Source organism: Amblyomma maculatum, chromosome 5, assembly GCF_055883805.1.
Source record: "Amblyomma maculatum isolate TAMU_Amacu chromosome 5, ASM5588380v1, whole genome shotgun sequence".
In the NCBI taxonomy this organism is placed as follows: Eukaryota; Metazoa; Arthropoda; class Arachnida; order Ixodida; family Ixodidae; genus Amblyomma; species Amblyomma maculatum.
In genome coordinates this window covers 110,374,777-110,393,353 of record NC_139348.1, presented here as the reverse complement: position 1 = coordinate 110,393,353, position 18,577 = coordinate 110,374,777, and the positions used below count along the sequence as shown (strand labels likewise).

Here is an 18,577-nt window from a genome sequence, read left to right as displayed (position 1 = left end):
GAAAGCATATCAGCCGCGTTTTAGGCGTATTAACATTGCTGCGATTGAACCTCAAGCATTTCGTTGCCTTTCTCTGAAATTGTAATTTCATCAATACGTTATTTTGAACGTAAAACGATACCAGTATCATCAGCATATTCAAACAAAGAAACAGGCACCGTCTTCGCAAGATCCGTAATATATAAATGAAATAACAAAGGGCTGAATATAAAATTATCGAAACCCCTGCTTTAAATACCGTGAAATCGCTATGAAACCCTGAAACCCACACATACTGAAACTTGTCATCGAAAAGAATCCAATGAGTCCCAGCGCTGAAAGCTTAGTGTAAACGAAACTTGGCCGATGCTGTCAAATGCTTCATATTAAGAAAAACAGAGCACGTGACCTGGTTGTTGTCAAATACCGAAATTTAACATGTCGGAAAATTATTCAAGAAGGACTGTTGATCACCTTCTTACCAAGCACCATGCCGGCAATGTGACAATACTCTCTGACCCGTCACAAGTTAAGTTATGGTAAGTAATAAATGCTTCTCTAAACTTTGGCCAATAAACGACCGGATGGAGATCTGCCCATAGTTTGGTACAGTTTCTGGAGCCTCCTTTATACAGAGGTATAACGTGAGCAGTTTTCATCGAAATCGGTATTATACCCCTAGATTTTACACTGTTTAGAACAGGCAGCAGTACCACTATAATTGATTAAACGTTTCTGCAAAAACCGAGAACCGTAATGCCCTCATGACCTGAAATTTCGCTATGTTTAAAATTAATAAGGATGGCTCCAAGATCGTATATGTGTTGACTAAGATGATGAAAGAAAGGCGATTCCATCACTCTAGGAAGCATAGGACTGTCAGTAGGGGGAGTTTGAGCTATGCAAGACACAAGAGAAAACATATTATTATGACTTGTTATACTCCGCATATTCTTACCAAAGTGCGAGATTATAAGTTGCAGCGCTCATTCCTTTCAAACTACTTACCAAATGTGCTTCGTTATATTAAGCCCGTTAATATTTGTACCTAGCTACGCCAATCACGGTTTCCACACGATTTTGTTCGTATTTATGGTTGCATTTAGTCAAGCGAATTATGGAACTCACGCGGTTCCGTTCTTGTTTAAATTCAAATGACAGCGTAGTGCAGTATGGAGAGCGTTTGATCAGAATATTTTTATCGTTATTGGCCTTGATTTGTGTTGGCATCATCCACTTATTTTTTTAGAATTCGTTGCTTGAGTTATACATTGCGTGAAGTCTCAGTTTTGTATGATCGAAAAGCTTCACAAAGCTACTGTATAAATCAGCAGGCTACATGTTCTATGCAAAATAGTTCAAATTAGGTAGAACAATCCGTTCATTGAGACTCTTATACTACTAATACCACTTTCTGGCTCCGCACAATGGGAATTTGGCTGGACTTATATGTTAGTGAGTTCATAGCGAAATAGTGGTTTGCCAGCTTAACCTCATCCACAGTGGACCTTGTGTACATACCTCGAGTGCTTAAGTTCATTTGATCAACGCAAGGAGTCACCATTTGCCTCACGAATTCCTCGCACGTTGTGTCGTGGACTTTAGTCTCTAGTCCCTATTGTGATAAGGTGTCATATACTCTGTGACCCTTGGCACTGTGGGCACACACTATCAATATGTAGGCACGGCCGCTCAATGGAGGCGCACTTGGTGCGGCCCGTCGCGTCGCGCCTCAATGGCTGGGGAAGCGCGTATTGGGAGAAGTTACAGTTTCCGCCGTCATTCTCCGTGGGGGCGCCACCACTCCAGGACAAGGCGCCGCCGGCACGGACGAGCAGACGACGCGGAAGGAGCGCGCTGGCTGGGTTGGCGCGTGTTATCGTTTTGACTACTCAGCATAACCGCGTGGTTCTGATAGTTCTGCATGCATGCCATCGGCGCCTGCGTCAACAGCGTCCTAAGCGTATGCAGCACCATGCCAGGCAACTGCTGTGTGCCGCTGTGCACCACGAAAGCAAGAAGAGATCGGTAACCATGGGTTCCCGAGCGATTCACAACGTCGAGCAGCATGGCTGAAAAACATATCTCGGGAAGGTTAGGACGGAAAAGGAAGCCGGTGGGAGCCGAGTGACAAGTCACTGGTATACTCACTGCACTTCACAGATGACGATGACAGGAAGAACATAAAACTGAAGATCCTGCTTCCTTCAGCTGTCCCCTCCGTGTTCCCGAACTGCCCACATTACAAGTTAAGTTACTCATGCGGGCTCATGTTGAGCCAAACAACCTTAAAAAAATTAATCTGCGCAGGTCAATAGCTTTATTTTCCCCACTTGTTATAGCTACACTTCATTTCCTCCTGGACAACCCCCCGTGTCATCCTGAAGCATGTGTGTTTCAAGATAGCTGCGCCACGATCACTTTTATGACGATGATATCAAAGTGGTATGACTTGCCCAACATCGCATAAGTGAAGCCATAGAGACACCAAGAGGAGCCGCTCTATTTGTCAGATGACGAGTGACTCTCTTGGTTAGAGTTGGACTTTGCCATATCAAAGACATTCAGGTCCTAGGAGGCACGTCGAAGCAAAGGCTAACCAAGCAAACGTACGAAGCAACAATCATGACAACCAGATCCACAGTGGCGCAAAATAAGTACCTTCTTGATCACATCAAGTATCTTGCAATGTCTTCTGTGTGCCTTACAAGTGCATTGCGTTTAACCGAATCTTATTTTCAGCTTCCGATACGCCCTAAAGCAGGCCGTCAACAGCAGGCCTGTAGTATCGGTTTTTAGCAGCCTAAGGCCATTCAAAGGCGGGAACGACAGAGTTGACGCAAGGGCTGCAGTTTTCACTTCGGAGAAAATACTGAAGGTACAACTAGCGAAAAAAAATATATATATATATCGACTGAGATACACATTTTGCCATGGTTTGTGCAGGTTGGCATCTTGCAAGCATCAGTCTGCAAATGCACCTATCAACAATAGACAGCTATAAAACTTGGCATTCGTGATTATGAAAGTACCTTGCCAACTGCCATATCACGTCTGCTGCGAGAGAGTTTTCGAGTCAGCTTGGATTCATTCATGTGTGGTGTGAAACAGCAGCTGACATAGAGTTAGCACCGATTGAATTTTTGGCTGGTTACCTTGCACGTCCATTTGAAGAGAAAGTATGAATAGTTTTACAGAATCTCATGAAACATTTTTATTTATTCTGTTTTCAGTGCCTGCCCGTGTTTTCATTATTTATATATTACCAAAGTTTAACTTCTAGTGCTTACTTTAGAGTGTCAATAATTTTATTTTATTAGTCCCCATTCATTTATTAACTTTGTGCCTTGAGATTCCTGCAAAACCCTGGACTTATCGAAATTCTTGATGATGGACGCCTATGGTATCTGAAAATCACCATGCACCTTTGTTAGCAAGGTGATGAAGTTCCTCCAGGTCATAAGAAGCAGCAAGCTATGCAACATGTTAATTTCATCCCTTCTTCCCTATTTTGTGCAATTTCCAGAGTTGATTTGCGAGAGAAAAGACCGCAGTCACACTAAGGACCTAACTAAACTAATGCGACCACTGTTGACCAACTGGATAGGCAACATCAATCAGACAGTGGAAAAAATCACGCTTGCACATAAACCTTTTTCGAGAAAAGTTCTTCGCTTGTAAAATAAGCTTGCGTGTCTTCTGTGCATCAAGCGGCTTCATAATCAAACGAGAAAAAAATTGCCAGAGCCTGCGGGCGTGTCGTTGAACTGGCTGTCTTGTGTTGTTTCTTTTGCAACAGTTTGTGTTAGCTAGTATGTTTTGGTGGTGGTACCCACTTGAATATTATTTCCAGTGAAAACGGAGGAACAGGCTGAACAATAATGTTGAACGCTACGTCCAGAAAAGTGCACGCTGAATAAATGGCCCCAAACCATGTCCCGATTTCAAGATTGCAATATCTAATAAGTTATTACAGTGGTTGAAACGCAACTAAATGGGTGCGCACTCAGCGAAGCACACGACTGCCCCGTTCTCGTTGTAAACGGAAGACCACGAATGACTTGGAAAAGCCTAGTGATGAAGACTTGCCGCTATCACCTTATCAATAGCAAACTTGCACATAGCATCACATACTGAGTGAGACGCCGCTCATAATCCTAAATTGAGCAAGCGCCGACCACGCGGACGCCGAAACGAAAGCACAGCCACGGCCGCTGCGCGCAGCTCTCCGCCCGAACTCGCCCCGGAGCGGTGGCGCCGCAGCGGTGGCGATGAGAACTAGGCGCAATACGGCTCTTCCGGGCGACGCGACGGGCCGCACCCAAGTGCGCCTCCATTGAGCGGCCGTGATGTAGGTCTCCCCTTACGCACATGTGTTCTTCGCGGGACGATGACGACATAGCTGAGTCATGCTCAGTTGAAAGGCTCGTCCGTTACAACATGGGCGTCGGTAAATTGCGAGCGGAACGAAAGGCGAACAAGGTCATCTCAAGTGCAGCTCAGTAACTTCGTCTTGACTATTAGAAATAGTTCAAAACACTCCAAGCACCTTTAACAAAATTTGTGAAATCTCGCCCTCTTCCTGGCGAAGGGCTGGAAGAAAATCTATGGCAATCTGGGATTGAGAAGGGAGATTGTGAATCCACGAAGCGTTCACTTTCACGAGGCAAAGAGATCAGACGTTAAGTGGAGAGGAAGAGTTAGTGCAGACAAATAGCCCCATGTTTTCCTATGCTGCGGATATTAACATAAAAACACTGAAAGAAATCGTTTGTGTCGGATTTGAACCAGCTTTTTGAAAAACTAGACCATTCGAAGAAACCAGTGTCAAACAATGGTATGCTAGGTTTTCCAGGCCTAAATATATGTTGATGTGAGTGAGACGAGAAGATAAGGTCTTCCTGTTTTCGGTCTCAGCAAGCTTCAATATTTTTTCCTAATCCCGAGACATTGCCAATCGAACAAATTCGCGGTTAACCTCGGATAGATTATCGCTAATAAAGAACTGAATGAATACATATTTTCCAAATCAGGTAGGCCTTTCCAAGCCTCGAGCCATTTCTTCATAGCTTCAAATATTGGTTTGGACACCGATAGGTGGAAAATAGCCGCCATTAGTTGGCGGTAGGTTTACTGCAGAGATATCTGCAGTAATTGAAAGTCACCTTGTCGTATATATAAAATGTTAAAGAGGACAAGTTTTCGTCATGTTTTGTCAGTAGACGGTCGATCTCAAAATTGCCTCTTCTGCTGTATTGTTCGAGATCAACTGTGTGATAAATCTTATCCGGTAACCACAGAAGCAACCTTTGCATTAGTTTATGTGACCGACAATGGCTTCACTACTTTCACAGTCAGCGCTGGAAGAGTTGCCGTCAGAGAATCCAATTTCACACTCACAGCAGGCAGTTGCTGCGAGGACGAACCAACACTTGGAGTGGGTGTGGTGGTATCTTTATTACCCGAATCAACCTTGCATGAATCAACTTCCATAGTCACTTTTTTCTGTATTCATCTTCGTATAAGCACTATCTGTAACTGACTAGGAGTTTTTTCCAGGTGAAAGCTGCCATCACAGGTAAAACAAGTTACAAATCCTCCTCGTTTGACGTGTTTTGTGCAAGCTGTACACAGAGGCTATGATGCAGTCAACGGTAAAAACCAATAAGTAAAAATTAGAAGTGTAGCTTCACAACTCTGTCAATTGCGAGACAAAGTTTAACACAGGACCCTAGCTTGCCGCTGAATGCAGCGCTGCAAGAAGTTGGCGGTATTTTATTTAGCCCTCTATCAGCTCCAGGGAGACATCTTTGAGAGGTCGGGAGCCAGTGATATCACCGGTCGATTGCTCGTACGAACCTTCATCTGGCCTCAGGTCGGCATGCACAGACGTGCTGGCCTTGTTACAAAGGTGATGATTCTTCATGCCGATGACGGCACCGGACTGCCTGCAGAACCTGCCAAATGCGAAGTAAAATTTTGCACAGAGCGCTTTTTTTTTTTCACTGACTTCAGTTAGAAGCTGGTAGGCAGCACTTGCATGAAGCATATTTCAGCAGTTCTTGGGTTAAGCATACGTATAAATAGATTAAAGTGTTTTCTCGTGGAGTAAGGAGGAATTGATTAAAGTATTTCATCGCCTTCGTTCATGATAACCGAAGACAGAATCATTATAACGTGAACATTTTTAATATGGTAGTAATCACTCATTGATATCCACCCAAGAGCAGCCAAATGGCTACAAAAGAAAGCTATTCAGTTTTCTCAGAAGCTTAGTAGTGAAAGACCCAAGGATCGAACCCGGGAGTACCGCCTTTTCGGGGCAGTCACTCCATCAACTCATCTAACCTACACAATTAGCAGATCAAATGGAAGGGTGAGAGGTAATTTATCAATAACTTGAAGCAAAAACAGCGTTCAATTTCAGTCAATAATTGGTCCATTATTACAAATCTACTATATCTCGGGGTTTCCTCTAAATTTTCGATGTATATGAAAATTTGTTTTGGCAATATATCGGCCCCAAGTGTATTGCATAGAATAAGTCTCAATGCATAATAGCTTTCATGTTTTCACGACTCTCGTATGGTTTACTTACCCTAACAGAACCGACAGTATGCAAATTATTGTTGGGGTCATGCTGTCACAGAGTTAAAATACCTTTGGCCACACACACCGACAGTGATGTTGCCTGCTACCCGTACCGTCTCAATTTACCCCAGATATCTAAGCAGGACTGCTTGTCTACAAACAGACATTACTTTGTGCAGCTATAAAACTCGACTTGTGTGATTAACATGAGTCGGCACCGCAGGTGATCCAGAACTGCCAGTCTGCCGTGGCCGTAGCAGACACTGTCAATGACGCCATACAGCAGTGCCTGTCTGCTAGAAGAACTTTGATTGACCAAGAGGCACTCACTGCAACATACGTCTGGACCCTTCAAAACACCGACAGCTTGCCAAAGTATGATTTCTTGTTCAGTAACTGCATTTTCTTGTGAACAATAACTCACATAAACGAAATTTGTTCCTGCAAACCACTGCGGCGCCTCCGTTGACACCTCCTCTCATCTTCTGTTATAAGTTGATCATGGAGCCTCATGCAGTTAAAACGTAGCAAAGAATCCGGCCCACTATGAGAGTGGGTATGATAACCAAAGCTAGATTACACGACATGTGATGAGTAACTACATGTGAAGATGAAAATCTCCAAATTGTAACCATATTGACACTTACCATGTTAACGAAATGTTGCACCATTGTGCTGATGGCTGAGTCATGAATTCATTGACAGTACTTTGTGGCTAGACAGAACCAGATCAGTAACATTCAATCATAACTATGTGCAGAACAGAAGGTTAGATGCTACAAGCGAAGGGCTGTACGGGAGTGTAGAGAGAGACCTGGGGCTGTCTAAGTGCCTGACGCTCATGGATGCCAGATTCCGAACAGGATTTCTTATACTTCATTCTCAGGGAAGAAACTATGTGGGTGTTATCCGAGAAATACGGTTAACTTTGTTGCTTTCATTTCAAATGCTCTACGTGTACTCGTCGATACCTTTCGCACGCAAAAAGAAATGTTTTATTAAGAGAGACAACAGATAACTTTTATATACCCAATTTTAATGCGTTGACATTGGTGTTTGTTCAAGAAAAATGTGTCGTTGCTTATATCAATTATTAATAAGCTGGCGTAAAATGATTTCACCACATCTCCAATTGCGGTTCATCTGAAGCGCCATTATCTCTTTCCATATCGAATTCATTTTGCCTTCTGTCATCAGCCAAATTTGTGTAGCGAAAGTACGCGGCTTTCAAGCGTCAATTAGAAGCGATTAGTTGTCACAATTAATAAAATATTATGGGGGTTTAAGCATGGGCTTGAACCTAGGGATAGAGCGAAAGGTGAGTGTTGCTCGATAGCATGTTTAACACCCGCTTTACAATCCGAGGTTTTTTCATACTTTTATTTAAATTAGCTTTTGGGGAAAGGAAGGAGCCTTATGCATTTGAGTGGATTCCAGAGAATTGTGGACACTTACATCTAACCAGGTCAAGATTCACATTTTTTCTTGTATATTGTGTTGGATCCTGACCGCCGGCGGCTGCATTTCGATGCACGCTACATGAGCGCTGCAGTTAGAGCTGCTCATGTGTCACCAGCTGGGAGCCACAGTGTCAAATGGCGGATAATTACTAGTGGCCTCATTGATCAGCTGGGCTTCAACGGAGCGCTTGATCGTGGAGGCCATAAATTTAAGTTTACTGGTGGCGCCATCTGGAAGCCGCAACGTCAACTGTCGAATTTTCAATCTACCGAGGCGTGGTTTTAGGCAACGAAAGCAATCGCTGTGATGACGCAGTGGTTAAGACGCTCAGTTATGGAATCCAAGTGCTCGGCTTCAAACCAGACCGGTTTCAATTCACTTCGATGGTTTTCTCTTTCATAATGTGAAGGCAATCCATGAAAAGTCTGGTCAGTCATGGGCTCTTTCATTTTTTTTTTTTTTTGTTGGCTGGCGAACTTGAAATACCTCTAAAGGGGACTCGCGAGCTGGAGACCCTGTACCGGGCTCAGTGTGAATTACCCGCATGAGGCACTATGGCTGGGACATCATAAAATAGTTTATTCAATCAGAGCGACCATGCAAGCGTTAAAGATTTTGCTACGCTCTAACTCTCAGAATATAGCTTTCTCTATAAAACAATATTAAAGACAAAAATAGCTATACAGCATGCGCATTACGCGAGGAATTTAAACGGAAATTCGTATATTATCTGCAGGCGAGAAATTGCTTTCCACGTGAGGCCTGGCAAGAAGCAAGGAACGCTGGCCATGACGGTTGGTGATGGTGAGTACTTGGTTTCAATACCCCCCCTTGAAGGCATTCATCAAGTACCGACCTTTGCGCTTAGTGTACCAACTGAGAGAATGTACTATGTCTACTTGAAATGCACAGAATATCAAGTTATGCAATGTTCCGCCACGAAATACAAAATTTCCAATAACGTATTTCATTAAAAGGTATCCCAATACATAGAAGGCTTCAATCGTAAAGATGGTCTTATATGAAGCTCGGTAATACGAACTTTGTGCACAACTATTCACGTTGAAGAAAGCCTGTCGTCTTAGTCGTCACCTGCGTGTGTTTCTCTCAACGATACAGTCATCCCACACCCCCGAGTGCTGCTGCCGGTGGAGCAGCGTCAACTAGTGTCAATCGTGGCAATGATAAGCACAGAAATTACACCGCGATGCTCACAGCATCTATTTATGCAGAGAAATCTAGGTATAAAGCAAATAAGTTTTGCAAAAAGTAATCAGACAGAATTTCGACACCACTGGTGCGAACATTAGGCATAATTGGTGGTGCATGAATGTGCAACGGGCTTAGCATATAGCGTGCAAGAACGGAAACAGAAATCTGTACTGTACGCGCTAACAACTGGTTTTAACAGGTGAAAGATGCTTTCTTCAATATGTAAGTACGTGAGCGTGAAACCTATTACCTGAAACGTGACAATACATTAACATCCACAATCTCAAGAAGGTCTACAGTCGGTACAGATGCATCTCGATAGCTTATGCAGTTCGATTTCTTTCTCAGGCAAAAATAACGGCACATTGTTGGTGCACTTCTCAGTATCGGCATGTCTAATATGAAAGGCTCCTGCATCTCGATAGCTTATGCAGTTCGATTTATTTCTCAGACAATGATAACGGCACATTGTTGGTGCATTTCTGAGTATCGGCATGTCTAATAAGAAAGGCTCCTGAAATCTTAATTTTATTTCTTAGTTATCGCAAGGGAAAACAAAAATGAACGACATGCATTTTGAACGGGGTTGGTGTGCAATGACTGCGAACACAAAACACATAGCCCAACTTTATTGTCTTGAAGCAGGCACCAAATCGCTGCCTGTGAGCTCCGGTCTTAAATCATCCGCGGTGCGGCGTAAGGTGGCGCTACACTGTATTAGTGTTTTAGAACTGTAAATCGGTAAGAGAGATTGACAAACCTTAAAATTATATCTGCCGGTACGAAAAAGTTAGCAAGAAATATATCATTGTCATTGCCCGAGAAAGAAATAGAATACTTAGGCTACGACGATGAGGTTATACAGCCCTGCGGGTCGGCCTGTGCATCTAAATATTATTGTACCCTCTTGTTTCTGTTCCACAAGTAGCGGTTATGTACTCCAGCATAAAGGCAAACTTGCTTCACTCGTTAATGCTATCGAGCCCCGACAGGGTGGCGCAGTGGTTACGGCGCTCGGCTACTGTTCCCGAGAATACGGGATTGAATCCCGGCTTTGGCGGCCGCTTCTCCGTGGAGGCGAAAACCAAGGCGCCCGTGTGCTGTGCGACGTCAGTGCACGTTAAAGAGCCCTAGGTGCTCAAAATTTCAGGATTTCTCCACTACGGTGTCTCTCAGCCTCAGTCGCTTTGGGACGTTAACCTCCACAATCCCAACCAACCAACCAATAAGGCTATTGAGTCCGTGCCCCGTATTATGTCCCCGTTTCTCTTTTTGTCAAACACGTTAAGCGCTTGGCACCGCCTTTTAAAAGCAATACTTCTCTGCCGTGATGTGCTTCAATTTATTAAGGCTCCATTTTTAAATGTTAAAATTGTTAGTCCTTTTTTTCAACGCACAAAAACATTGACAGGGACATGGTATTCAAAGCTTTGGTATTCAGAGTGGGACGATTTGGCGTTAAGTGATCTTTAAGGATCCTTCCCCTGCCAATAATCAAACTGTTTCAGACGTTTATGTTCCGTATTGCCAACAAAGTTGGTTAGAAGCTGTACAGAATTTGTGCCCCAGGTTGGCATTTGCCATCTGAAATGAGGTGGTCACATGAGACGCCATATCCGGGTTTCCTTATGCTTCATCGGCAAGTCTAAGGCGCGATATCTCTCCGGCGTTCCTCAGATTCCTAACGCCACCATTCACCGGAGTGTTTGGGCTCTCAGGGGTGCGGATCACCATGGCAGGCCGCAGAAGGCCGAGCTTAATCGGGAGCCACAAGGTAATCAATACCACATATGATAGGGAGCACCTGGGTCACCCTATATCTGCCCACTGCTTAAGCCGACACCGATGACGAAGGTGCCGGTGACGGAAGCAGTGTACTGTAGGCGTCACCGGCTAGCGCGGTGCTATAGCACCACGCTAGCCAAGCTAGAACGTGCTCTATAAATGCATTCAAGCGAGGCGAGCCAACTTTCATCTTTCTTTCGCATTGAGAAGCGGAGCACTAACTTAATGGGCAAATGACATGATGGTAGCAAATTTGTATTGATTTTTTTCTCTTGCAAAGAAATTCTGCTATTATTGCCACGATAGCTAAATGCCCGTTCATGGAGGCGAAACGAAGTGGCGTCCGTGTGCTGTGCTATGTCAGCGCACGTTAAAGATCCCCAGGTGGCCGAAATTACTCCGTAGCCCTCCACTACGGCTCCTCTTTCTCTCTTTCCCCTTTCACTCCCACCTCCTCCCTACCCTTACGGCGCGGTTCAGGTGTCCACAGAGCAAGTGTGACAGATACTGTGTCTTTCCCTTCCTGTGAACCAACCAACCAAAAATCCGGCATCGGCGTTCGACGTCAGCGCCTGTCGGCCGGGGTTGGCGTTGTGAGCGAAAAATCATAAGCATGACGCTTACAGGTGACAGCTGGCAGCTGAAATGACCCAGTATTCTAACTTCACGTACCTTTGCCTGACATTACATTTGGCAGGAGCTACCAACTCGGGCGCCACTTTCATATGGGAGGGTAGTATGAGAATCAGCCTGCCAGGGCCCTTGCATTCACGCGGCCCTGCATACGCAGGGCCGCAGGCAAGTTTATACGACTTAATTAAAAGCGTAGCCTTGTATGTCTGGTGGAAGCCTACGCTATCGCGTTATAACCTTAAAGGCGAAGCTTAAGTGTCCCCCATAATGTATTTTTCAACTACGCGGCGCTGCTTCACCAAAAAGCAAATATTTATTCATTAGTAGAGCCACCGTCAACAAATATACGTTACAAAAACACCTATCATCCGACCATTAATAGCCCGAGTCGGTCTTTCTCTTTTGCCGTGCCTTTAAGAAAAAGTAATCACAGTATGACAAGCAACGAGGACGTGAAACAGCCGAGAGAAAGGCAAGCATTGGTCGTTTTTAGGCTTGTAATTATCACGCACCTTTTACCAATTACTTCAGCAGTCGATTGGGATATGATGGTGGCTGGGTGCATTTCTTGCAGATCCTGCGCCCAAGGAGACCATAGTGTATTACGCTGACGACGACTGCATCGTGATGGACGTGGAAGATATCAACCATCGTAAGTGTACTTTGAGAAAAGAGAACTAAATTAATTTAAGAAGCATGAATGCGCAAAGTGAGATGAAATTATCATAGAGCAAAGACGACTAGTTTCAGTTTGCCACTAAATGGTAAGCATCTGAGAGGATGGAAGGGACAAAAAAATTGAAGGATTGATTTTTGACGGGTGCGAAAAGGGCGTTTTAATTTAGCGCGCAAGGGAAAAAAGTTGGCACAATAGGCATCCTGCAATGAAGTTTGCTGTGTCGATCGCCGCGCCATAACACATATATTAGCGAGAAGAGCAAATACGTTTGAGGCGCTTTCGTAGGCCGTTTTCACGACACCGGCATTAGCTTACAGGGTCAGATAAGCTTGGCATGGTCGGATAACTGGGCTGCATCGACAACGCCTGGCCAAGGACGTTATTTGCCATACGCGTATCTATGTTGCTGCTGAATCTGCTCGGTTGTTTATTGCGAAACAAGTGGCTAACAGCAGCATGTTTTAGGCGCGCCGTGGAACAATTGCAGCGCCACTTAGGCAATGCAGGTTGCGCATAGGGCCAGTTGTGCGGGATAAAGGTAGAGACCAGCAGGCGACACTGCGGTGTTAATCTAGATTTTATAATAGATGTAGTTTGATTTGATGTGTACTCCACCCGAGGCACATTTGCTGCTTGTAATATTCTATGTAATAAATTGCTGGTTTTTGGTTTTTGGCTGGGATTGAATCGTTGTTTTTTCGGCGCCCGGAAATGAGTAGACCAGAAGCATTGCCGGTTGTTTTCTGTGAACGCTTTTTTGAGAAATACACAACGCTAGTCATGATTCCTTAAACTCCACGCGTTGAAGCTTCAAATTTCTCTGCTCTGTTTTTATCCCAAGCTAACGTATTCTGTTTCCAACTTCCAGACTGCCTCCTCTGGGTCAGGCGCGAACTGAAGGATTCGGTGCCTCAAGTGTGCAGAGACTACTTCGCCGACACATGTGGAAGTTTGGTCCCGGAACACAGCAGAGACCACTGCAATGACGGGAAGGGCGACGTGTAATCAAATGTCTAAGGAAAGGGTTCGAGGGCTGTCCGGGCAAGCGTTGCGCATAAAAGCGCAGTGGTATGTTTTAAATCAGCTGGAAAATAAATTTGAAGCTGAATCTCTGTGAAGGTGTTTGACAGAACCACGATAGTGCTAAACGAGGTTACAAACGTGGCAAGGGGCTATACGCGGAGGGTTGCACACATTCCTCGATTCCTTGGGTCATATACAGGTGGCAACATTTTAAGGAACACTCAGCATCCCTGGAAAATTTTTGTTGGTAATAAATTATGCTTTATTCGTTATTTATTGCCTATGCTTGTCGGCCTGAACAATATGCATTTATGATTAAACAATAGAATTGAAAAAAGTAACATCGCTATTCCCGTCCCTTGTTTCAATAAAGTCACACCAAGGACGAATCAGACTGCATTCCAAATGAACCGAGTAGAACCGAGTTAGATGGTTGCAACAGTGTATGCATTTAGTACGCTCGCTGCAGTTTTACATTTAGCACATTCATTTAGTACATAGTGTATACGTTAGAGTGGGGTAATTTTAAAGCTCAGTGAAATCGGCAAGTGCATACAGACTTGGTTGTCAGCTAGCATATCCGTATTCGATGTGCGCAGTGCTCCGCTCTGCATGCTTAGTAAATGATATTGTTCTCTACGTCTAGTAATTTTCTTCATCCCTTCACGATGTTACTCAGTTCTTTGACACTTTCAAGGTTCAAGTCGGTGTGTATAAATTTGAGGGTGACATCTTTTGAGCTATACTCGTTGGCTGTATTAAAAAGCAAAACGGGGTTTCAGGTTATACAACCCCAACAATGGCATTCATTATTGACTAAGGTGAAACTTAACAGTGCATTGATTGTGAAATACACTCATGCCGAGAGTGGCGGTGGTTAGGCGAGCTAAAATACGTATCAGAAAACAGAATTGCCTATGCGCAAATTCGGCATGTAGACTTACGCTATAGCATAGACGCAAGTTGCCAAGAGTAGGGAACAATGTACAGGCATCTATGTCTTCGCCGCGAACTTCTCAGCATTTCATTGGCTTCCCGCGCAGTTACAACGTAATCATACCATAAGGTTATTGAAGGGATCCTGCATTAAATTTTTTGTGACTTCTTTCTTTACTAGAATGAGACGTAGGGCTCCTAAGATAACTAACATCGCATCGTTAATTGCACAGATTTCACACAAAGCGTTTTTTTTTTCATTTTTCATGAAGCTGACCACTAGGAATGGGTGGCTAAAATTACTGCTCCTCAGAAGCTGTGATGTCACATGTTTGTCAGCCTCCGCGGGAGCTCGCCCTACTCGCCCCTATTCCTGCCACTGCAGGCGCTTGCCGCAGCAGTGTGCGCTGTACACACTGCTGTACTGCCTGCGGATTTACGCCGTGTAAAAACACCTATTTGAACTCCGCCCCGATTCTTACGCAGCAGCTGATTTTGACGGATGAAGCGTATGATGACTGTGGTTTCATGAGATGGAAAAAGTTGACACTTTCAGAAAAGACTTACACCATGAATCTCAACCAACATTATAGAAACATATGTTACTTTGCTGAGTGTGCACGCTTTCCCGAAATGTCTGGCATTCCCGGCTCATTTTACACTTCGTCGATTGATCAGGCGGCGGGATTGCAGCCGTAAGACACATGCAGTCCCTCATCGTATCGGTATCGGAATAGTCCACGTTCGCACCGCACCTTCACGGTGAAATGTCAATTTCTAGCATTTTTCTCTCCGCATGCTGGGAACCCACAGCGCTACAGCCGAAGCAATGCCACCACTTTACGGCGGTAGCAAATCGCAGAGAAGCCTGTGATGTCACTAACGCCTCCCGCTTCTATAGGGTGGCAGCGTCTGTGGTACGCCCAAACATACTCAGAAAATAAAACATCCGCGCAGATATGCACAAAATGTTTAAGATAAAAGCATCTTCTGAAGCGCAAATTCAACGATTTCCCCCAGGTGCAGACAATTCGAGCAGTATACCTTTAACAGGCATTATTTATTCCATACAAAACTAGGCAGTAAAATGTTTCATTCCGTTCAAACAACCCGAAGAACACCAGAAGAACACGAGGACACAGGACGAGCTCTTTTCTAGCCAGTAAATTGTGTTGGCTCTTCTTTGCGCAGAGTTCAAACGTTCAAAGTACACGCAGCTTCCTTCGCGACAATAAGCAAATTACGTTAACCTACTGGTATTGAACATTGATATCTTGGGTATCAGCGAGCTCAAGTGGACCGGAATGGGAGAATTTAACTCCGGCGACCATTATGTCTTTTATTGTGGGCACGAATCCAAGAGAAGGAATGGGGTCGCTCTCATAGTAAACAGAAGAATGGGTAAAGCAGTGCTAGGGTACAACCCCAAAAACGACCGAATGATTTCACTTCGGCTCCAAGGTCACCCTCTCAACAAAACAGTTATCCAAGTCTATGCACCGACCACTACTGCTGAAGAAGCTGACGTTGAGAGATTTTATGCGGACCTACAATGCCTTTTAGACCGCACCCCAACATCAGACGTCGTTTTTCTCGTAGGAGACTGGAATGCTAAGGTCGGGAGTGAAGAAATATCCCGAATTGTAGGCAAGTTCGGTCTTGGCGAGTCAAATGAAGCTGGACAGAGGCTAGTAGAGTTTTGTCAAGAAAACAACCTGACCATAGCGAATACTCGTTTTCACCAGCACAAGAGGCGCCTGTACACATGGACTTCACCGGACGGTCTGTACAGGAATCAGATCGATTATATTCTTTGCCGGCAGAGATGGAGAAGCGCTATACAAGCAGTAAAAACAAGGCCTGGGGCCGATTGTGGCACCGATCATCAGCTTCTTGTTGCCAAAATTAAGCTTCGATTGAGGAAAACTCAGAAAACTAGAAGGCCTTTCAGGTATGATCTGGATCAAATTCCATTAGAATATGCTGTGGAAGTGAGCAATCGATTTCAAGAATTAGATCTAGAAGACAGAGAGCCGGAAGAGATGTGGACTGATGTTCGTGATATAATACAAGAAGTTGCTACTAAGGTAGTTTCAAAGCAAAAGAAATGCAAGAAAGCAAACTGGTTATCTGAAGAGGCTTTGCAAATAGCTGAGGAAAGGAGGATGGCAAATGTTTTTGGGGAAAGAGAAAGATACAAGGTTCTGAATGCGGATTTTCAGAAAATAGCAAGGAGAGATAAGAATGCCTTTCTGAACATACAGTGCCAAGCAGTTGAGGACAACAGCCAATTAAGGAACACAAGAGCTCTGTATAAGACAATCAAAGATATGAAAGAAAGCTTCTGTGCTAAGCTGGGCGTGATAAAGGACAAACGAGGCAAGGACCTCACTGAAGCCTCAGAGATAAAGAAGAGGTGGCAGGAATGCACAGAAGAACTGTACAAGAATGACCCGAATGTGCAAACCCAACATAAGACGGTTGTGATTACTGATCTCGAGCCGGACATCCTGAAGAGTGAAGTTGAATGGGCCTTAGCCAGCCTTGCTAAGAACAAAGCTAGCGGAATTGATGGCATTCCAGCTGAGTTGCTTCAAAACCTCAACCATGACGCTGTTAACATTCTGCATACATTGTGTCAGAAGATTTGGACAACCCTACAGTGGCCACAGGATTGGAGGAGGTCAGTTTACATCCCCATTCCAAAGAAAGGCAGTGCCAAAGATTGTTCCAACTACCGCACGATCGCACTTATTTCGCATGCTAGCAAGGTGATGTTGAAAATCCTCCAAGGTAGGCTGCAGCAGTATGTGGATCGGGAGCTTCCGGACGTGCAAGCTGGGTTTCGCAAGGGCAGAGGAACTAGAGACTAAATTGCCAACCTCCGCTGGATCATGGAAAAAGCAAGAGAGTTCCAGAAACCCATCTACTTCTGCTTTATTGATTATGCGAAAGCGTTTGACTGCGTAGATCACAGCAGATTGTGGCAAGCTCTCCAAGAGGTGAGAGTTCCAATTCACCTCATCTGTCTCCTCAGGAACCTGTATGAAGGACAAGAGGCCACAGTCAGAACTGGGCATGGTCTTACCGATTGGTTTCCGATTGAGAAAGGAGTGAGGCAAGGCTGCATACTGTCGCCCTGCCTATTTAACCTATATGCATAGTGCATCATGAGGAAGGCCGGTCTGGACGAGTCTTTATATGGAGTGAAGATTGCTGGAAAACGTATCAACAACCTATGCGGATGATACCACTTTAATGGCAGAAAGTGAAGTGGAACTCAAGAGACTTCTGATGCGCGTACAAGAAGAGAGTGAGAAGTTTGGGCTTAAACTGAACATCAAAAAGACAAAGATCATGGCGTCTTGCCCTATCAAGTCCTGGAGCATCAATGGACAAGAAGTGGAAGCTGTGACAGATTTTCTCTTCTTGGGCTCCACGATTACCTCGGAAGGAGACTGCAGCCATGAAATTAGGAGACGCCTGCTTCTGGGAAAGAGAGCAATGGTTAGCCTTGACCGCGTAGTAAAGAGCAGAGACATTAGTCTGCCAACCAAGATCCGTATAACTCGTGCTATGGTCTTTCCAGTTGTGATGTATGGATGCGAGAGTTGGACTGCGAAAAAGGCTGACCGCCGAAGAATTGACGCGTTTGAATTGTGGTGCTGGCGAAGACTCTTGAAAGTTCCTTGGACTGCCAGAAGATCAAATCAGTCGATATTGTCGACCATAAACCCTGACTGCTCATTGGAGGGTCAAATTCTAATGTTAAAACTCAGCTGCTTTGGTCATCTGATGAGAAGAGAGGAGTCGCTGGAGAAAGATTTGATGTTGGGAAAGGTTGACGGTCGCCGGAGAAGGGGTAGGCAGCGAACGCGATGGTTAGATGGCATCCTCGAGGCACTACAGATGAAGTTATGTGATGTTAGGAAGATAGTGAGAGACCGGAAAGCGTGGCGTGAAATGGTCCATAGGGTCACGAAGAGTCGGACACGACTGAACGACTGAACTGTCTGAACTGAACTGGTATGAGCAGTTTGAATCAAATATATAGATAAACGTGGCTCTTAGTTTTCTCAAGTAGGAGGAATACAAATTAGTAGGAGGAGTGGAAGTGATCGTTTCGAAAGGAGCGGTTAAGATACTTGAACAATCGGTAATGGATAGAGAGATCTCCATCATATAGGTTCCGGCTCACGAGGGGATTCAAGGCAATCAGGCTGCTAATGATCTCGCCCGATATATCTACTCCCGGGCGGCCGTGGAATCACACTTACC

The 18,577-nt window shown here is 44.6% G+C and overlaps 1 protein-coding gene across 1 annotated transcript; it reads left to right on the top strand.

The window, feature by feature from the left end:
• The first annotated feature begins 8,819 nt into the window (after positions 1 to 8,819).
• Positions 8,820 to 13,345, top strand: LOC146189240 (uncharacterized). Its single transcript, XM_084603419.1, has 3 exons — positions 8,820 to 8,835; positions 12,236 to 12,313; positions 13,209 to 13,345. The coding sequence occupies exons 1-3, from the start codon at positions 8,820 to 8,822 to the stop codon at positions 13,343 to 13,345; spliced, it is 231 nt and encodes a 76-aa protein (XP_084459545.1).
• The last annotated feature ends 5,232 nt before the right edge of the window (positions 13,346 to 18,577 follow it).

What these genes read in the sequence shown, in the direction of transcription:
- LOC146189240 (XM_084603419.1), top strand. An exon ending in CGTGGAAGATATCAACCATC is followed by an intron (nt 12,314 to 13,208) that starts GTAAGTGTACTT and finishes TCCAACTTCCAG; the next exon opens with ACTGCCTCCTCTGGGTCAGG.